Below are 23,040 nucleotides of genomic sequence, written 5' to 3'. Positions count from 1 at the left end.
TCTGTAGAGTTCCACTCTAATTTATATCCCTTTCTTCGAGAATCAAAACGTGCTCACATCTGGAGATCCTGACAGTGTGTTAAAGTGCTTTTAATATGACATAGGTCAATTCCTATATACCACAAGCTTTTGCTGTCAGTTCACGAATTTGCATAAAATTTATATCTTTTATGGCTTTTTCACTGTTATCCGGATCATACAAAGCTTCAGTACATTCAGTATCATAATTTCAGTTTGTTTTCGAATGTGTTATTACCATTTATGCACACTGACCATTGTAGGCCCTAGCTCTGGCATTTTGCTCACTACAAAACACAAGTCAATGTGTAGCACTGACATCTTCCACTGCTACAATATGTGTGTGTGAGTGGGGGGAGGGGGGGGGGGGAATGTCAAGCTGTCAAGTGGACATATCACAGTGTGTTATGATGTGTCATGCAGCTGCCACTGTAGCTAACTCAGTCTTATATTACATAGGAAAAGGAACGAATTAATGTGTAAAAACAAATTTAGTTTTGTTGCATGTTTATGAAAGTTTAAATATAGTACAGGGTGTTCAAAATGAATATGCAGGTTTTAAGGCTTCACTCAACTTAAAATTATGAATAGTACATCAAATGAAAGAACAGCTCAAGCAGTTTTGTTTGTATACCTATGCGCAAAGTGAAGAGCGTGGAAGCTTTTTGTTGTGTCTATCCGTGTCCCAGCATCCCCGCTGTATTGTGAGTAGCAAATATCCTTTGCGTAATAGAACCAGAAGGTTAACGAACAATTTAAAAGAAAAAATATGAAGTGTCAAACAACGAGGTGGAAATGTAGCCTTCATATTCTCAAGTCAAAGACATATCTGGTGTACTTCAACATGTGATAAAATTCATGAAGAAAGATGCCATGTTTGATTGAAATTTCAAATCCACAATGGAGAATAAAATACCATCAGCCTTAAAATATCAGAAAAGTTCATACAAATTATCTGACAAATCAAAAAATAATATCAGAAATTAGTGATAAATTCAATACAACAAAATTACTGCGAAAGCAGTTCCAGAAACTATATACAAAACCTTTGAAAGACAAGTACAAAAATACAGCCTTCCTTTGTTACTGCTGAAATCATGACAAAAGCATTCAATAAAGTTTTGAACTATGAAGCAGCATGGAAACTCTGATAAGTTAACACAAACATCCCAGTATAGACCAACCCTGGACACCCCCACTCCTCAAAAACAGACGAGTAGTACGTGGAGGAGATGCAGTTTTAGTTTGTGGGAAATAAGCCAGTGACATGGTTTGGACCTTTCTTCGTGTAACTCTGTCACAAATTTTGACGAACAAAAAATTACATGAACATTCGCCTGTTGCTTAACGCACCCATCCACTAAAAAGGAGCTAATTGCAATTCAGATAACTACAGGTGTTTTACCTGTCTCGAACTGAACACACAAGACTCTCTCCGAATTTTGTATGGTAGGATTCAACAGCTAAGTGAAGAAGTTGCTGAAGACCATGGGTTGTTGCACAAAAGAAATTGGCACTTTAAAATGTGGAACACCATCCAAAATGAGTGAAAATGGTAGAGCTCAAGTTAACCATCACAAAATCCAGAGTTAAGTTCAGACAAGCATTTCTGAGTCATACCCCATAAAAACAGATTTAAGAAAGGAGATTGCATTTCTAAACATGGCTGTTTCCAAAGGAACAGGTATCGACATGTGTATTCAAATACATAGATATGTAAACAGGCAGAATATGGTGCTGCTGTTGGCAGCATCTATGTAAGCCAACAAGTATCTGGCGCAGTTGTTTGATAGGTTAGTGCTGCTACAATGAGAGATTATCAAGATTTAAGTGAGTTTGAACATGGTGGTGTTGTCAGCAGATGAGCGATGGGTCACAGCATCTCTGAGGTAGTGATGAAGTGGGGATTTTCCCATACAACCGTTTCACGAGTGTACTGTGAATATCAGGAATCAGGTAAAACCTCGAATCTCCGACATCACTGCGGCCGGGAAAAGATCCTGCAAGAACGGGACCAATGACAGCTGAAGAGAATTGTTCAACGTGAAAGTACTACAATCCTTCTGCAAATTGCTGCAGATTTCAATGCTGGCCATCAACAAGTGCCAGCATGCAAACCATTCAATGAAATATCATTGATATGGGCTTTCAGAGCCGAAGGCCCGCTCATATACCCTTGACGACTGCACAACATAAAGCTTTATGCCTCGCGTGAGCCTGTTAACTCCAACATTGGACTGTTGATGACTGGAAACATGTTGGCTGCCCAGATGAGTCTCGTTTCAAATTGTATTGAATGTATGGATGTGTATGGATATGGAGACAACCTCATGAATCCATGGACCCTGCATTTCACAAGGGGACTGTTCAAGCTGGATGGAGGATCTGTAATGGTGTGGGTGTGTGTGCAGTTGGAGCGATGTGGGAACCTAATGCGTCTAGATACAACTATTGACAAGTGAGATGAATATAAGCATCCTGTCTGATCACCTGCATCCATTCATGTCCATTGTGCAATCTGACAGAATTGGGCAATTCCAGCAGGACAATGCGACACCCCACACGTCCAGAATTGCTACAGAGTGGCTCCAGGAGCATTCTTCTGAGTTTAAACTTTTCTGCTGACCACCAAACTCCCCAGACGTCAAAGTTGTTGAGCATATCTGGGATTCCTTGCAATGCACTCCGTAGAAGAGATCTCCACCCCGTCATACTCTTACGGATTTATAGACAGCCCTGCAAGATTCATGGTGCCATTTCCCTCCAGAACTACTTCAGACATTAGTCGAGTCCATGCCACATCTGCGTGCTCGTGGGGGCCTTTCACGATATTAGGCAGGTGTACCAGTTTCTTTGGCTCTTCAGTGCATCATTATCAAACATAGGATTTATACAGTCAACCAGTTGGCTATATAATTCCTGTTTGAAAGGGAGATTGCTTTTCACCACTGCTGTTCGGTGGTGCATTGGTATACATTATGAGAGAAAATGATACAAGGTTAACCTGAAGAACGTTAAGAAGACTCAAAGACTACATAAACACTGCTGGTCATTAAAATTTCAACACCAAGATGGTTAGCTGCTAACAGAGTATTATGTGTTGCTCGTATCCAGTATAGGAGATACAATAAAAATTAAATTTGTAGGCAATTTGGGGGGGGGGGGGTATACAGGGTCCAGAATTTGGTATATGCAGCTGCCACCTCCGACGACAACAGTGTCTTTAACCTGGCTAGACATAAAATCAAACCAAGCTTGGATGACAGATTTGGGTATTTTGTTCAGTGCTGCTACAACTCTATGCCAGAGTTCATCAATCATAGTGACTGGGAAATGGTGGCATGTGCCTCTTGGCAACCCATGACCAGATGTTTTCAGTGGTGAAAGATTTGGTGAAGACTACTGGCCAGGAAAGCAGTTTTGAAGTAGGACGAGACAGCAGGGGCAATATTTGATCTTTTGTGATCTTGGTGAACGATAATGAGATGGAGAACTCTAAAGATATGGAACGGCCACCATTCTTAGCATGGCAGAAATGTAATGCTTGCTGTTATCGTTTTGCATACCTAATGACACACTCCATTACTATCACAGATGTGCAACACCCACGTTCAGTCTCCTCTGAGTGTCCACATTTGCTTATGTCTGTATTGATGCTGTACACGTAACTGGAACATGTCTGGGAAGATGGTGTGGTGCCACTTGTGTGTGTAGTGTCATCATTGGGTGAACCACTATTGGCATGCCATTCTCTCTGGTGGGTAAAGGGTAGCCGCAACAATGGTTCCTTTGGTGACAGTCAATAATGTTCCAAATATTGTTACACTGTCTGTGTGGAACTTTTATTGCTGCTAACCAGCCCATTTCCTGATGATGTGATGTGGCTGTACAATCCTGCACGGTAAAGTAGACAGTATGTTTACCCTCTCAGGCACTAGTCACATGGAGACTGCGACATTCACTATGGCTCTTCTCAATCCATTGATTCCATACTTACATGATTATTGTGGCATCTTAGCCGATGCAATCACCAATATCGCAGAACAATAAACTACAGTCTTGGGAAGAGGCATGATCCTGCTACTGTCAAATTCCGACACTTGTTGATACATGTTTCTCCTTCTTACAGGGGGATAACACAATCTCATCACAAAAAAATATAATTTCTGAGTGAGGAACCTGTGGCATAATCTTTCCTTGTATACAGAATGTAGGTGGCATTATTCCTACCTATTTTGCATCCAAACAAGTAGTACTTTTTTCAGCAATTTAAACAATGGAAAATCCATGATTGACTGTAACAGTGTTACAAAAAGAATAGTTGCTACTCACTGTATAGTGGAGATGTTGAGTTGCAAATAGGCACAACAGCAAGACTGTCGGAAAGTGAGCTTTTGGTCCACAAGGCCTTCGTCGAAAACACACACGCAAACACACACACACACACACACACACACACACACACACACACGAGACCACAGTCTCTGGCAGCTGAAGCCAGACATTGGCTGAAAGCTCAGTTTCCGACAGTCTTTCTGTTGTGCCATCTGTGACTCAGCATCTTCGTTAAATGGTGAGCAACTATCCTTTTCATAATATTGTCACAACAATTTAACATCTCTTGCATGCAGTCTTCATGGTGATAAAATTTTAATAGGAAGCTGTGTAAATTTAAACAGTCTGGGATTTGCAAATGACTTTGATCTCCTAAAACTTTCAGGAAACTACAGGAAGTAACACAGAAAATTAGCCTCAAATTCTTTGAAAAATTAGTAATTATGTTGTTGACCCACTACACGTGAACAAAATGACAATAGAACAATAGAAAATTCAAACTGATGAGAGAAAATGTAAGGCCAGAATTTGTGTTTGTCTTTGTGTTGTACTAATTATCTGGGAACAATTGTTCCTAAAACAGGGTATTGAGTTCATTCTTTGGAAGTAGAAAAATAAATTTATTGGTGTATTTTTTTTATACTTGCAGTCATTACAAGCATGGAAGAAGATGATAAATGTAGTGCACGAACTTGAACAAAAAGTGGGAGATGGCAGTGACACCAGCAAAGAACAAAAAGCATCTGTGATCCCAGTTTTCCATACAATGTTCCTTCACATGGGATTACAACTTTTTGCAGATCCGGCTATGGCGGAGGAGGCACTGCAGGTTTGTATTTCTTCATAATAGTATCTAAAATGGAATAAAGGTTGTTACTGTCTTGGCTGTTGATGTACTTGCTGGTTCACAGCTTTTGAAGCACACACAGGAGACCAGTTCAGCTGACTACATAAAATAAAGCTTATCAGTATTGTAATTAGTCTAAATAATGTGAAAAATGCTAGTTCAGGCACACTATGGATTGGTGAAATGTAGGTTGTCAGGTAAGTCAGTAATTTCTCTCATTCAATCCAACCGACAAAATGCTCATCCCAACCAGGCTGCTCTCTCCATCTCCCTCTCCCTCCTCCCCTCGTGTGTGTGTGTGTGTGTGTGTGTGTGTGTGTGTGGGGGGGGGGGGGGGTTCAGTTTTTGTTGAATTCTATTTCATAATGTTCAACAAAATTATTTCTTTCTTTGTTGCACTGATGGCCCATAGGAACTCCACAGCTGTTTGGCACATGTATCAAGTGGCACTCATAAATCACGAAGGCTACGAGAATCACAGATGGAAAATGGGGAACCACATTGGGTGGAAGTGGCAGTTGACTTGCTGCTTTCTTTGTTATCTCATAATTCTCACCTCTTACGCAGTCTTGCTGGCTGTGTGTTCCCACATCTTTGTATGCATCTTACACCTACAGCACTTCATCAGATATTAGATGTAAGTATGCTATAATATACATTTTTGATAAGATGATTTTGAGGCTAAATCCTCTGCCTAAATAGATTTTCACAAAAGGAAAAAATCGTATTGTCGCTCATGTTTGAAAACAATACACCATGAAAAATATGTATTTTAATACTTTCACAATATATTTTGAGCAACTGGAGGACAGAAGCAAATGTATTATTGTTGTTATAGGTTTTGAATCCAAATGCTGAAGAGAATCCACTGACTGGACATAAAGATTATAGTGACAGTGAAGACAGTAGTGAGAATGAAGGAGACGATGAGAGTGAAGATAGTGACAGCAGTGCCAAAAATAATACAAATAAACAGAGAAAAAATAAAAAAATGACCACAAGTAGCTCTGTAATGCCAAATGAAGCCCATTCTGGTGCAGATGCAAATGAAAATTCCAACAGCGAATCTGACAGTGATTCTGAGGGTACATTTTTGGATGAAGAAATGGATGAAGAGGATATGAAAGTTAATGATAAAGTACGCATGGCTGTACAACAGGCACTGGGTTCTTCAGCACCTCTAACTGACACGGTGAGTACTGTAGGCAGAGTATATTTGTGTGCAGAATTGTGGCTCTCCTTGTCGCAGTATACTAAATATAGGATTTACTAATCCAAGTTAACTTCCACTCAAAAATAATAGGATGCATTTTTGGTAATTACTAGTTGCTTTAACTGTAACAGTACTGTTGGGGAGTGGGGGACATCACTTTACCCCGACCTTGTGAAAGTATTGTCATGTACTTAACATTTTAAAATTACAAAAAAAGTAGTAATTTCTGTTAATGAATTCTTCTACCAGGTTCCATAATTGTTTTAGATTTTTCAGTAAAACTTAACCAAAAATGTAAGTCTTAGTAGTAGATGTAACTTTTCACAACAGATGCATTCAGTATTTTCAGGTTATGGATCCTACTTACATATCATTATCTCTTTAAAAAATGTTGTTAATGAGTCAGCAAAAATTAATGGCATTTGTTATTTTTAAACTTTTTGTACTGGTCATAAAGTACCCTCCCACTGGTAATCCGCATTATTGAAAATGCATGTAGATAGGGTTAATACTTGCAGACCTAAAAATTACCTAATTGCTGCTGTTTTCGCAAATGCATAATACTTAATTTCTACTCCTTGTGCTTTTCAAAACAGCTGTATTATATCATGAAACTCAAAAGGAGGAGTTGTAAATCTGTCATAATGTTCAACATTTTTAAACTTTGATATCTTTGGTTGCAGGAGTCAGTTGACTTGGATGAAATGGATGAAGAAGAAGGCAAGCGTTTGGATGCTGCCTTATCACAGGCATTCAGTTTGTTGAAACAAAACAAAAAAGCCAAAGAGAGCAAAAAGCAGTCCCGTGACGAACGTGCGTTGACCCATTTTCGTATTCGTGTTATTGATTTGCTGGAAGTATACCTTGCCACTGAACCTGATATGGCTCTGTGTGTGGACATGCTTTTACCGTTGTTTGAGTTACTGGAGTTCTGTATTCGTGATGTACATCAAAAACCTCTGGAAATGCGTATTGGGTATGTTAGTGATACCGAAGGCATCACAGTTACTATAGTTACTGTGATGTTGATAACTTCACTATTCAACCCCCTTCTCTCTCTCTCTCTCTCTCTCTCTCTCTCTCACACACACACACACACACACACACACACACACACACTAGCTCCTACGATGAATATTGTCCAAAAACTTTATATTGTGAGTTGACACAGAATAAATTCTTACCATTAAGGATGATGAATTAATGTGTGTGGTAAAATTATTTTATTTATTTATTTTTTTCCAGGAGCTGTTTGAGAAAGCTCTCAAATGTGAAGAAGTTTTCTACTGTGTCCGATGTAAACCAGAAACTGTTGGCAGAAATATTAACAAAACTGCTGGACAAAGGAGAAAGAAAAGCAGCCGTTTACATTGATATGAGCCCAAAAATTACTGTGTGTTGCATTTTCCTTTTGAGGTGTTCAGAGTACCTGAAGAATGCTTCCAGTGAAAATCCCTCAAAAAAGAAAAATAAATTACAGAGTGGTTCACAGGAAATAGTTGATATTTACAGAACAGCTCTAGAAAAATTTTTCAATAAAAGGTATGTGATAAAAACCTCATATAGATTTATTAGTGTAATAACAAAATGCAGTTGCAACTTTTATTGAAGTTTGTCTTAGTTTTTTTACTGTCTTAGATAGTAACAGTTTATTGTTCTTGTAATTTACTGCAAGATGTAAGCTTGAATGTAACTAAATGCAGAGAAGTAATTTTAAAACAAATGGCACATAGTGTACAGAAGGAATACCTTGGGCCCAAAGAGTTATACTTTTTCTTCCTAATACCATGTACCAGCATGAATTTTGTATTATGGAATTGGCCAACATTTAATTTTTCTCCCAAACATTCTCTCTCTCTCTCTCTCTCTCTCTCTCTCTCTCTCTGTGTTCTACATGTCATTGTATTGTCATTTTGGAGGAATATTTTGTGTGGCTTATTGGCTTAGTGGTATTAATCCCAAGCTTGCAGCCAAAGCTCATGGGTTCATTTCACATAGGTTCTGTTGGCTTAGTGGTATTAATCCCAAGCTTACAGCCAAATCTCATGGGTTCATTTCACATAGGTTCTGCAATTTTTCTGGCACATAATGTGACTTTTGTCATGTGCAAACTTTATTGTGTCTCAAAAATGTCAAGCAGCACCATTTGTTCAGAATCATCTTTAAGCTGCCAGTCCTTTTCACATTTGACTGGGTAGTGATTTATGGTCAGAAGACAAAAGGTACAAATCTGGTACAGGACTGTTCAAATCTTCTTTTGGATTAACGAGTGTTGCTGTATAGAAAGAAGTGACAGTAGTTGTGAGCAGACTAGGTCAATGGGAGGCTAAAAAGTAGAACGTGCAACGTCAAGGGTTAGTCAGAAAATTGGAAGTAAGAAATTGGTAACTAGACCTGTTGTATACTGTATTTGCACAAATATAAAATCATGATGCAGCCTATAATAGAGATTTTTCCCTTATGACTATAAATCGTCAGTTTCAAAATGGTATGTTCACATATCTTGTGGGTTGAAATCAATGCAGTTACTTTTGTAAACCATTAAAGACTTACGAAGAAAAAGCAGAAAAACTTATACCTTGTTCACAAACACAGTAGCTGTGTTTGAAGAAAGAAACCATTGCACCTCTGCTTTTCAGCACTACAGGTACATAATTGTACTCTTTGTTACCCTACATTATTTACTTTAGTGCTGTTTGACATATCGAAATAGACTCGTGTTCTGTCTGCATTTCCTTTTTGTTAATGTAAATAAAAAGTTTTACATCAATTTCCATATACATGAAATCTACGTCCAGTGTCACCCTAAAATTCCGTTGCTATTGACATTAGCATTGCTGCAGATTTTTCTTTCATTATAAGTTGGTTGGTTGGTTGGTTTTGGGAAAGGAGACCAGACAGCGAGGTCATCGGTCTCATCGGATTAGGGAAGGACGGGGAAGGAAGTCGGCCGTGCCCTTTGAAAGGAACCATCCCGGCATTTGCCTGGAGCGATTTAGGGAAATCACGGAAAACCTAAATCAGGGTGGCCGGACGCGGGATTGAACCGTCGTCCTCCCGAATGCGAGTCCAGTGTCTAACCACTGCGCCACCTCGCTCGGTCATTATAAGTAAAATGTTCGTGCCCCAACTGAGGATAAAACAGATGAGGAGAAGGAAGAGTTGTATGACCAACTAGAATAAACAAATGAGAGCACACCAACTAAAAATATCGGGATAGTGCTGGGAGATTTTAATGGAAAAGCAGGAATTCTGCATACCAACTATAGGAAGGCACAGTTTGCATGATGAGACCAATGAGAATGGTCAGAGGATGATCAACTTAGCCATCTCAGAGAACCTGAGAGTAAGTTCGACTTACTTTGAACACAAGAGAATCCATAAGGGAACATGGTGTTCACTGGATGGAAGAATCACCAACTAGATAAATCACATCTTGGTGGACCAGCGCTACAGCCATAGAGTCATGGATGTCAGGTTGTATAGAGGAGCCGACTGTGTGTGAGACGACTTCCTCATTGCGTGCAGGCTTAAACTCATGTTACCTACGTGCATAAGAAGAAGGGGCCACTAGAACCTGCTTAGAATGTTGAGAAACTACGAGAAAGTGCCATTAAAGAGCAATATGCCATAGAAATCAAAAACTGTTTTGAGGTCCTAGAGACCCTGGAACCAAGAGAGAATGTGGAGGAAAGGTGGAAAGAAATAATAAAGTCCACGGTACTAAGTATAGTGGAGGATATATTAGGAAGAAAGAAGATAATGAAGAAGAGGAAATGGTTCAATGAAACATGCCAGAAGGCTACAGAAAAGGGAAAGAAGACGAGGGAGAAGTGGCTAGCTGACAGAGAAAATGAGCAGAAAAGGGAACATTTTATCAACATCAGAAGGGAGACAAAGCAAATCCTAAGAGCAGAGAACAGAATATATCTAACCAGTTTGCTAGAACAAGTTGAGGCAGAGAGCCAAAACAAGAACTCAAGGCAATTCTTCCAATACATAAAAAATCAGAAATGTGGATTTCAGAGCCCAACTTTTTACATTAGAGGTAAGAAAGGCAACTTGATGAATGACAAGTCAAGAATTGTAGAAAGATGGAAAGAATACTTCTCAGAACTGTTGAATCGCCCAGACCAAGATGAGATATTACCTGCAAACACTACGGAGGAAAGGAAAGATAAAGAAGAATGGGAAGTTAGTGAAGATGGCAATCAAAGGACTCAAACAATACAGCCCCAGGGGAGGACAGAATAACATCAGAATTAATCAAGGAGGGAGGTGAGAGCTTACACTTAGAGATATGTAAACTGATCCAGTTCATATAGGAGAAGGAGACGCTGCCAGAAGAATGGAAATTTGCTATAATATGTCCAATATACAAGAAGGGAAGCAAAATGGAATGTGGTAACTACAGAGGAATCGGCTCGTTGAATGTAATGTATAAGGTGCTGTCCATCGTTGTCCTCAGAAAATTTCAACCATTCATAGAGAACAACATACAGGAGTACCAAGGTGGCTTTTGACCAAACCAATCGACAGCAGATCACATTTTCACACTAAGACAATTGTTTGAAATACACTGGCAATATGATAAAGATACCTACAGCCTGTTTGTCGATTTTCAACATGCATATGACAGCATCAACAGGAATAGCCTGTACAGTGCAATGCATGACTTCAGAATGCCTGAGAAGCTAGTGAGAATGGTGCAAGCTTGTATGGGAGGGTCAAAGGCAGCAGTATATTTCCGAGGAGCCACATCAGAAATATTTGAGATTGAGACAGGCCTCAGACAATGGGATGCTCTCTCATGTGTTCTGTTCAGTGTCCTCTTAGAGAAAGTAATAAGAGTGTAGGCAACAGGAGTGGGCTGGAGTAGAGATGGACGGTAACTTCAATTGTCTTGCATATGCAGATGACATAGTACTACTAAGAGAATCAAAGAACGAGTTGAAAGAAATGTGCCAGAAAATGGACAGTTATGCACAGAAGGTGGGGCTCAAAGTGAATCGAGACAAAACAGAGTTCATGCAATTAGGAAGAAGACAAGAGCAGGAAGAATTTCTTGAGATAGATGGCAAGAGCTTCAAGAGAGTACACCAGTTCAAATACTTGGGATCTTGGTTTACCACGGACAACAACATAAAAATGGATATCAAGGAGAGAATAGTAGTAGGAATGAAATGCGTGCATTTCCTCAGAGAGACACTCGGCTCTAAATCGATCTCAGTGAACACAAAGATAAAAATCTACAACACAGTGATACGCCCAGCAGTAATGTATAGTTCAGAAATGTGGAGCATGACTAAGTGAGGAGGGGAAAACTATTAATATTTGAAAGAAGAGTAATGAGCAAGATATGGGGACCAGTTTTAGATAACGGACAATGGAGTAGGAGGAAAAACGAAATCTACCTTCTGATGTGACAACCAGCTATCCTACAGAAGATAAAGAACAAAAGAATACAATGGGTCGGCCATGTAGCCCGTATGCCAGATGGAAGACAGGCGGAGATGGCACTAGCAGGGAAACCAAACAACAAATGCCCCATTGGACGACCAAGGCCACGCTGGATGGACGACCTGGCGAAGGACCTAGCAGCCCTGGGAATTGAAGACACCTGGAGGAATTGGGACCAAAACAGGAAGGAATGGAGGCAGTTTGTGGAAGCAGAGTGTGGTCTGCAGGGCCTGTGATCACTGAATATCTGCCTATCTAGCTGTCTGTCTAGCTGCACACAGTATGGCACTATACATTGCTTCATTCTGGAGAAAAAATAGTTATGTTTGTGTGCATAGTGCATAGCTGATGGCTTGGAGTTGCTCAATTGTTATGTAAGGTTGCCAACATAATTTAGTGTCTGTATCATTTACATAGTAGTGATACTTAATAATCTATGGTAAATTTAGTAGTGTGGCCTATATTTGAGATTCACTTTTTACTTTAATCTTGTGATAAAAGTTGAGGTGCAACCAATTTTGGCCATGTGGCCTTTATTTGCTCAAACATGATAAAATGAAAATTCAGACCCTTTGTGAAATTTTGCACTTTTCATCTACATCACTTGAATGGTGTAACAAAGAGTTTCTTAGGAAATAATTTTGTTTTGTTGTGTCCTACCAACATTTATCAGAAGATATTCACATATTATCAAATTCAAACAGGATAGACAGATCTTTTTTAAACACATTGTAGCATATGTGAAACTCACATGTAGTAGTGATGCCAATAAATGCAGTATTTAAATGTCTGTCTCACAATGATGTGTAACCACTTGATACAGCTAGAAGCCCAAGAGGTTTTTATTCAGCCATATTACTGTGGGACAATGTATTCATACATTTCAAATAGAGCTATTGTCAATAAGTGGAGAAAAATCACAGCTGCCATCCTTTCCCCATGTTCTGTTTCTGTAAATTTGCATGGGCATATGCCATAAGTTCATAAGAGAAATTAAATAAAGTGGTTACATTGTCTTGTTTCGGTCTCTGTATGGACATGTTTTGAGTTAGTAATTTTTCCACTTTTGCTGATTTGTTTTTGTAACTCCAGCTTTTTGTGTGCCTGTTACACTTACAAAACAAATTTTGTGTAATTTAAACTCCCTGATTTTCAGGGACTGTTTGCTGCAAGTTAACTTATTTGATACGGCCTTGAAAATATTATGGGAAGGGAACTGGACATTGGTACCATTTCTTGTGTCTGCTGCATTCAGTCCTGAAGTGCGTCCTTTTAGGAGGAATCAAGCAATAGACCTGTTGATGGCATTTTACAAAAATCACAGGCTTCTTTCAGCAGCCAGTGAACACCAAATGAAAATACTAGCAGAAATAGAAAAATCTATATCAGAAAACTCTATTAAGGTAAGTGTAAATATTATTTGAATTGAAGAGCAAATTTGGCATTTACTATCTTTCTATTATGTCCACATATATTGGAAAAATTAGACCCTATAGTCTTTCTCAATAATTTAATGAGGCATAGATGAAACAACATTTCATACTTTTGACATTTATTGTTTGTGACTGAGATGCTATTTCCTGTTGACATTAGCATTGTTGCTGATTTTTCTTTTGTTATAAGTAAAAGATATCCTAATCGCTGTTTTTTTTTGACTAGTTGAATACAGTATGGCACTGCCTATCGCCTCATTCCGGAGAAAAAATAGTTATTAAACCAGTCACCCTGGTTGTCCCATAGTTGCTGGTTTCAAAGCACCCTCCGAACATGTATCTCCCTTGGTTGATCAGCATCTGCAGCCTATAATACAAAGACTCCTCTACTATATCAAAGACACCAGTCATTCCTTAGATTGTCTAAAATCTGTGCCCATCCCACTCCCACCATACAACTTGCTTTTCGTCATTGATGCCACCTCCCTCTATATTAAAATCCCCTGTGTATATGGCCTGCCTGCTGCTGAACATTACCTCGACCAGTACTCACATGATTCCAAACCTGTCATTTTCCTGCTCATCTTACACAACTGAATACTTTAACTTTCAGAGGCAGACACGCAAACAGATCAGGGTCGTGGTCATAGGAGCCAGGATGGCTCCTTTCTGTGCCAGCCTTTACATGGGTCCATAAGCCTTAAGCCTCTAATGTGGTTTTAAATACATTGATGACATGTATGCCATATGGACTCAAGGTGAGATTGACACATTAAATTTTGGAATCAGTAAATACATTCTCCCATTTAAGTTCCACATGGTTCTATTCAGAATTCACACCAGTTCCCTTGATGTTGACCTCATGCTCACTGATGGTCAGCTAAATACTTCTTTTCACATGAAACCTGCAAACAACCAACTACACTTACATTTTGACAGTTGCCATGCTTTCCATGTCGGACATTCCCTCCCATACAGCTATAGTATCAGGGAAAAATTATTTGTTCAGATGGAGACTCTTTACAGCAATACACCACTATTTTCACCTCAGCCTTGCACTAGACATACTTATCTCGCCAGCCTAGTTTAAAAGCAGATTTCCTGGCCCATCACCGACTTCCTAAAATCATACCATGAAATGAGCTCCATTTTGTCGGATCGTGTACACCTTCTGCACCCATTTCCATACTCTGTTGTGCCTGCCTCTTCGACTGTCCCTGCTGTGAGATTTGCAGGGTGTATACGATCCGGGAAAAACCCGGGAATTTTTCCATCCAGGAGAAAACTGGGAAAAACCCGGGTATTGTTTAGAATTCCGGGAATTTTTCATTGTTTTAGTTTTCAGTTAAATTTTTGTGATTTTGACTGGTGAGAACCAATACTCCAACAAAGGATATTGTTGTATCCCGCTCCTGTAGAATAATACTGCAGCAACAAAACATGAACAGGAGGAAAAAAAACAAACAAAAACTTATGTTGCAAAGGAAATGTGCCATATACAACAACAAAACAGTGCTCATACAAGCGTCTGCCAACAGTAAAGTATGTCAGAGGCTTTAGGAACACTAAGCAATGCTTTATAACAAGAAATTGCCTCCGATGAGTGTGACGTGACAACTGTTTAAATTGATTAGTTTGAGCAGTTGTGGGCGGGCTATTGCGCATGCGCAGTTGAATCGCGTATGAGTAGTAGTACCTTCTCCCGCTTCTGTTTACGGAAGTGTGGCTGGGCGCCACTACTTAATATTGCCCCGGTTCAGAAATATCGTAGATCTGGGGCTGATGCACAGAGCAGTCCGAGTTGGGTGGGGAGGTGGGTTGTCTCCACGTGACCTGTGTTTACTTTCAGTGATTTTGTTGTTTCCTCTTTGTTTATTGCTCTCACGTTAAATGATAACAAAACAGATTTTTGTGGCCAGGAGCTATCAAATGAATTAAAATACGTTCGCATAATTACGGCAAGCTGAAATATGTTAATACGAGGGTTATTCCAAAAGTAAGGTCCGGTTATAAAAAAAAAAAATCAAAACTAAAATGTTTTTTCAAAACAATTGTTTTATTTACATTCCTTACATCTTTATCTATTTTTCTACATAACTTCCATACGTATTTAAACATTTGTCACATCGTTCTACAAGCTTTTGAATGCCCATGTTATAGAAATCGGCCGCCTGTGACGATAACCAGTCCTTAACTGCTTATTTCACTTCATCATCTGTGTCGAAGCGCTTGCCGCCGAGAAACTCCTTTAAGTAACGGAAAGTAACGGAAAAGTAGTGAATCGGCGATCTTCACGAATTTTTTTGTCAACCGCATTGACCAAATCGTCTGAAATCACTGATGGTCGGCCACACCGTGGTTCATCGTGCACATTATCCCGTCCTTCATTAAAAGCTCGCACCCACTTGCGCACTTTACTGTCGCTCATTATGTTAGGACCGTACACTTCAGTAATCTGCCGATGGATTTCCGCCGCTGAATTGTTTCTTGCAGACAAAAACCGTATCACTGCCCTTACTTCACAATCGGCGGGCTGATCAATTGTCTTAAACATTGTAAAGTGACACTGTGAACTACACTCAGCAACAGTAACAAAGCGAATGGCGGCGTTTGACGCGCAAGGCTTGCCGGGAGTCGGCGCGCATGCGTGTTTTGTCATTGGCGCCAAATTTCAATAGTTACGGCGAATCGGACCTTACTTTTGGAATAACCCTCGTAGTTTCAGATTTTATTTCCACCTTTGACAGTCAAGCATTAATTGCCTTACAGAACAATGAAGTTATTTTTGCTGGTTTGCTAAAGAAATTTGGCTTTTATTAATCCTTTCTACTGAGGCAATCAATTTATTTGAAACGAAGTGTTTAATTTCACACTATTGGCTAGTTTCAACTGTTCGCTGCATTTCAAGTACACGTATGGCATTACGCTATAATAAAGAACCAAACATGAGTATTGGTACGCCAAGAAAATTTACATACGGATGTGCATTTTAAGCCGAATTATGCATTTTAGTATGGTTCGCGAAATCTCAGCGCTATTGAATTATCCATTAATGTCTTGTTTCTTTTATGACATAATGTAAGATCTTTTAATGTTTTACACGTACGAACATATGGGCTTCCTGTGTCATCATAGCTGCGCAAGCGCGGTGACGCCAGTTATCTGGCGCTTTCTTGCAACTGCTGAAACGAACCTATTTCTAAATGGTTGCGGGAAATATTGCGAATGGTGGTTTGAAAAGCGTTACATTCAAAGCATATTTCCTTTTACGCAAGATGAATTATGTGCGAGAATGTGCGATGAATTTCTTAAATCACAAAACGTTTGACTCTCATTTAAAAATCAACACTTTGAGGACGACCATTTAGAAGTATTTCGAGCCCAAATGATGACACATTAGCGTCGTTATTAAAAATTTTACTGGCACATTTGTGTGTGTATCTTAAAGTGCAACAAGCGCAAAAAAGATCAACATTATATGTGGAAGCTTAGCTTCTCTTCTTGCTTATTAATCTTAGAGACCAATATTATATGTGAATGCTATGTATATTAATTTAAGCCATTAACTTTTCTTATTTGTGTATTCACGCTACTTAAGAGTGATCTTGCTATTGGCTGACTACATCATGTGTCCTATTGCTGTCATCAGCTGGCGAGATCACGTGAATGAGCTATGACGCTTACAAAAGCACATCACAATCTCAATTTCAATGCTTCGGAAAGTGACATGCGTTATTTGGTGGAATTCAAATTTATACCTTCGTAATACAAAAATATGCAGCGCACATGTTGCTACACATCAAAGGTCTTCCAAAACATGTCCCCCCCCCCCCCTCGAGTTTCGTTTTCTAAAGTGTCGGGAAATTCTACGTCGGTATATAAAACCATAAACATTCATTCAAAGGATTGATGACTTTTACAGTGCCGAGGAAGAATATATTGTCACTTAACATGGAAAAAGTGTATTTTCATCCAGGAGCAATTTTATTTTTAACCGGGAAATCTGGGAAAAGTCCGGGAATTTTTTTTCCTTGTCCACGTATACACCCTGATTTGGCGAATGCACTCTCCTACCACCGCCACCTATAACAGTCATTTAACTGACTAAACGTATACCATCAAAGGAACAACATGTCATATATCAGCTGTTATGTGAACGATTTTTGGCCTTTTACGTTGGTTTGACTACCAGTAAATTAGCATTTAGAACGAATGGATTTAGAAAGGCAGTTTATAGTGGCAAAGCATGATATCCCGTTCAGAGTATGCTCTACAACATGACAGTTGTGACCTCAGTGCCTGTTTCACCCATCTGCCATTGTTAACACCACCCCCTCCAACACCAGTTTATCATAAATCCACAGGTGGGAACTGGCATTGCACCATGTGCTGAGTTCTTGCCACCCACCTTGTTTAAATCGTGTTTATTTCTTCGGGCTCAAAATTTCTCTTCAGTAACTATTCCTTTTCTACACTCCATTTTGGTTTTCTTTATCATGTCGTCCACACATAAAGAAAAGTTCAAATTAATTCCTGCACAATATTTTGTCAACAATCTCAGTTTTGCTTATTACCTGTCTTCCACCTTCAATGTCTCTGGTTTTTAAATCTTGCCCATTGCAACCCCCCAACTAATCTGTCTTTCCTTCTTATCCTGTCCAGTAAGTCTCCGCTGGGTTCTGGGGGACTTTTCCGTTAACTGTCCCCATTTCTTAAATCTCGCTAGTTCATTTCTTTTATCCCTCTTCCTTTTCCTTCAACCCTTCCACCAGAAGAAGGGGCCACTGGCTCTGAAAGCTTCTGCATTTCTATAACTTTTATGTGTGTTTTCTCTTGCTGCTTGGCAAATAGGTTTTCTTTATCTATCCAGTTATATAACAATAAAATGTGTGTGTTTCCTGTCTCACTTCCTTTCTTTCAAGATTGCAGTTCACTGTTGCAAATTTTTCTTTTTCCACAATTAGATCAGGCTACAGTAGGTGTCTCTCCACATCTCTCTCTCTCTCTCTCTCTCTCTCTCTCTCTCTCTCTCACACACACACACACACAGAGAGAGAGAGAGAGAGAGAGAGAGAGAGAGAGAGAGAGAGAGAGAGAGAGATTGGGGGGGGGGGGCACCTTTTCACCTCACATTATTTTTGACCCATTAAAGACATTTGCAATCTGTTTTCGCTTAGACAAACTGTGACACAAGGCTCATGAAACAAACAGCAATGCATTGTTGCAATTTCATTAACAATCAAATTTAATTTTTTTAGTGGTATTGTGTTTTTTGCCATCTGAGTAGCAGACCTGATCTGACAAAAAAAATCATTGGCTAATTTTGTGCTGTTGTTGCAGTGTCAAAAAATCAATAAATTTTTACTTTTCACAGTATTCAACAAACGGTCAGATATCCATGAGAATACCTGATGCTCACAAAGGCATATTTGTCAGTGACAAAATTATTAGTGTATGTGGGATGAATTTATTATTTTGAATGAAAATTAAATTCTTTCTTCCATTTGTTTTACATGTGTTATATCATTTGCACAGCACCAGCAAGTCATACATTGAAATAATTCATGAAATAAATGAAATCAAACATTCTGAACAAAAGCACTGATGACATTATAATGTGCTCTCATATTTCTGTTCCTAAATTTTCTAGTTAAGTCCCATAGTGCTCAGAGGCAACCTAAATTTTCTAGGTAGTACATTCAAAGTGAGAACTATTTGCATCATGACACTTCGCACAACACTGCAACCATTGAAGAACTCACAGCTTTCAGCATATGTGGAGTAATTGCTAAATGCAGCAGTAATTCACTCTCTCATGTCCTCCACAGTCATTAGGCCGAGCAAGCTGGCACAGTGCTTAGCACACATGACTTGCATTCAGGAGGACATTGGTTCAAATCCTCATTGGGCTGGTTTTCCGTGATCTCCGTAAATTGCTCCAGGAAAATGCCAGGATGATTTCCCTGGAAGGGGCGCAAGTAAGTTCTTTCCCCATCCTTTCATAATCCGAACTTGTGCTCTGACTCTAATGACCACACAGTCAACAGGACATTAAACTCTAATCCTTTCTTCCTCAGCAGTTGGGATCTCCTTGTAGGCCACATTCTTTACATGAGGCTGGAGGTAGTAGGTCAGTCAGAAAATCATGCTGGATATCTCTGAATAGGACTGCCTCTTCACACCCTCTAGTTTGGAAATAAGCAGTCTAAAGAATCTCTTGCTACTGAAAGAATTACGGGCACGGCATCAGTCATGTTGGATCATCATCATTTGATGAGCTCTCGAGGGCACATTTTCTAACGACGACAAAGTATTTATCAAAAAATGTTTGTGTTAGTTTTCCCCGTTCAATGTACCATCAATAAAATAAGGACTGATCATGTGCTGTCTTATTATGCCATATCACACATTCACATTCTGCCATCTTGATTAAACGTTTGACAAAGCCAGTGTGTTTCCTGTTGACCTGTAGTTAGTGCTTCTAAAATTTACCTTTTCTTCTTTTGTGTCAACCAGTCAAGAATACTTTCTGTCTTTACTGGACAACCAGCTAACAGTATTCAAAATAAGATTTGAAAATCACTGACATGTAACTCTTGTTGTAGAGAAATATGGAGTATTAATATCTATGAAGGATACACAGAATGTTTCTTCGGCTGATGCCAACCTCTCTTTGTATTTGATGGAAATTGATATGTAGATTTATTGGAAGAACTGCTTCTTTAGCAGTTTCGTTGGTAGCAGTATTCTCTCATTTGTACAAATGCCTAAAATAAAACCCATTCTGTCATATAACAGAAAAACTGTGCAGCTCCTGAAAAATTCTAGTATGTTGGAGGATGTCATCAAAAATCTCAGAGCATGGCTCATAGACCACCTAGGCTGTACGGATTACCTAACGCCCACAAGGAAGGTGTTCCATCAAGGCCAATTGTTAGCGCCTTTGGTTTTTCGAACTACCGGCTGGTCAAGTATTTAATGACTCAGATAGTTGGCCGTTGTGGACGTAACATAAAAAACTCTCACATGTTCATTGAGAAAATTAAACAGATTAGCATTGGCCCAAATATTATTTTAGTCAGCATGGATGTGGTTTCATTATTTTCAAAAGTTGCTGTGTAGAACACATTGAAACTGTTGGCAGAGCGTTTTCCTCCTGGAACAATAAAGTTGTTCCGACATGTTATGATAACCACCTACTAATTGTGGTGCAGTAAATTTTATGAAATGATGGACAGAATAGTTATGGGTCTTCTGTTTTCTCCAGCAATGGCCAACTTTTTGTGGAACATTTTGAGGAACATACGTTAAATTCAGCTCATCTTCATCAATCATTTTATTATTGATGACATATTTAGGGTCTGGCTGCATGGTGTAGAAACTCTCAGCACTTCCAGGAACATATGAATAGCATGCACTCAAACATCCAGTTCACCATCAAGACAGAGAAAGAGGGAAGGCTGACATTTTTAGATTCTGATACAAAGAGTTGGATGAACATTTTGGCCACTCAGTGTACCACAAGCTAACCCTCACTGATATATATCTGAGTGCACAGTCCAGAAGAGAGTGGCTTTAAATACACTGGTATACAGAGCAAAACTGTTCGTAATGAACACCATTTGGATTCTGAACTCAATCACCTGAAGAATGTGTTCCTAAAGAACGGCTGTGGCTCACGTGATATTATATCAACATTCTTCAAGAAAAGGAAACATGAACATGTTGAACACTCGCATGATGAGTCACCGATTACATCCTTCCCTTCTGTGGCTTTACATCCAGTAAAATAGGCAGAGCCCTGGGAAGACGAGATATCAGATCTATTTTCCGGCCTCCTAAGAAGACAAAGCAGATGTTATATCCTGTTAAGGACAATCTTGGACTCAGGATTCTTAGAATTTGCAACACCCTTTGTAAATATGGAAGCAATTACGTTGGTCAGTTCATCCACACCATTTCCAACCACTGTGCTGAATATCGGTGGCATATTAAAAATTGTGAACTGGAGAAATCTGCAGTTGCTGAGCACAGCCTCGCAAACAAACATAAAATAATGTTTGTCAAAAAAAATTTTGTCCCAGGCTCCCACATACTGTGACTCTTTAATTAAAGAGGTTGCAGAAATTTGTGAGAAAACCAGCGGATATAATTTTAGCAATGTGCGAGAATGAGATCTCAGTGCAGAGAAGAGCCATGTATGTCCATCACAATATTTATGCTATGGTGGAAGCAGTGGCACCACCAATGCAGGCATTGACATCATCTGCAACAGTGTGTCGTGACTATCGACCACTGAGAAGCTGTCTTTGGACTATATAAGGCCACTGTAACGATTTTGACAGTGAGTTGCTCCTGACTATGGCGATGGTGGACATCATCGAAAGTTCGAGGTTTCACCCTGAACTGACACAGCAAGAAGTCCGAGAATGTTTATATAACAGTGCCGTCATGAAAAACTCCGTACTCATACTCCTTCATATGCATTTTCATGGCACAAGAGTTGCAGTCTTACTAAGTTGCTGGTATTAGGAAGGTTGGTTGAGTTGGACAGTATCTACCTGGAAATCATTCTGCATACAGTTCAACTCTTGATGAGTTTTGATGATATCCATCATAAATTAATTACTTCACTAGTAAATGGCACTCTATTCCTAAAAATGAATTATGCATTACTAGTTGTTTATGTGGATGTTTTCAAGCAACACACTGTAAATGAATTATTGTGTTCCTTGTAATAAACCTGATATACACTCCTGGAAATGGAAAAAAGAACACATTGACACCAGTGTGTCAGACCCACCATACTTGCTCCGGACACTGCGAGAGGGCTGTACAAGCAATGATCACACGCACGGCACAGCGGACACACCAGGAACCGCGGTGTTGGCCGTCGAATGGCGCTAGCTGCGCAGCATTTGTGCACCGCCGCCGTCAGTGTCAGCCAGTTTGCCGTGGCATACGGAGCTCCATCGCAGTCTTTAACACTGGTAGCATGCTGCGACAGCGTGGACGTGAACCGTATGTACAGTTGACGGACTTTGAGCGAGGGCGTATAGTGGGCATGCGGGAGGCCGGGTGGACGTACCGCCGAATTGCTCAACACGTGGGGCGTGAGGTCTCCACAGTACATCGATGTTGTCGGCAGTGGTCGGCGGAAGGTGCACGCACGGATGCACGCCAAGACCGTAGGATCCTACGCAGTGCCGTAGGGGACCGCACCGCCACTTCCCAGCAAATTAGGGACACTGTTGCTCCTGGGGTATCGGCGAGGACCATTCGCAACCGTCTCCATGAAGCTGGGCTACGGTCCCGCACACCGTTAGGCCGTCTTCCGCTCACGCCCCAACATCGTGCAGCCCGCATCCAGTGGTGTCGCGACAGGCGTGAATGGAGGGACGAATGGAGACGTGTCGTCTTCAGCGATGAGAGTTGCTTCTGCCTTGGTGCCAATGATGGTCGTATGCGTGTTTGGCGCCGTGCAGGTGAGCGCCACAATCAGGACTGCATACGACCGAGGCACACAGGGCCAACACCCGGCATCATGGTGTGGGGAGTGATCTCCTACACTGACCGTACACCACTGGTGATCGTCGAGGGGACATTGAATAGTGCACGGTACATCCAAACCGTCATCGAACCCATCGTTCTACCATTCCTAGACCGGCAAGGGAACTTGCTGTTCCAACAGGACAATGCACGTCCGCATGTATCCCGTGCCACCCAACGTGCTC

At 40.1% G+C, this 23,040-nt stretch overlaps 1 protein-coding gene across 1 annotated transcript in view; it reads left to right on the top strand.

The window, feature by feature from the left end:
- LOC126203907 (myb-binding protein 1A) overlaps window positions 1-23,040 on the top strand; it is a 105,773-nt gene that overhangs the window by 52,691 nt on the left and 30,042 nt on the right. Inside the window, exons 10-15 of the mRNA XM_049938295.1 lie at window positions 5,003-5,182; window positions 5,613-5,837; window positions 6,039-6,392; window positions 7,097-7,389; window positions 7,659-7,955; window positions 13,030-13,276. Coding sequence (XP_049794252.1) covers window positions 5,003-5,182; window positions 5,613-5,837; window positions 6,039-6,392; window positions 7,097-7,389; window positions 7,659-7,955; window positions 13,030-13,276 — 1,596 coding nt within the window. The remainder of the gene's footprint in view (window positions 1-5,002; window positions 5,183-5,612; window positions 5,838-6,038; window positions 6,393-7,096; window positions 7,390-7,658; window positions 7,956-13,029; window positions 13,277-23,040) is intronic.

Source organism: Schistocerca nitens, chromosome 9, assembly GCF_023898315.1.
Source record: "Schistocerca nitens isolate TAMUIC-IGC-003100 chromosome 9, iqSchNite1.1, whole genome shotgun sequence".
Lineage (NCBI taxonomy): Eukaryota > Metazoa > Arthropoda > Insecta > Orthoptera > Acrididae > Schistocerca > Schistocerca nitens.
Note: the sequence above shows the minus strand (reverse complement) of the source record. Positions and strands in the feature narration are given on the sequence as shown.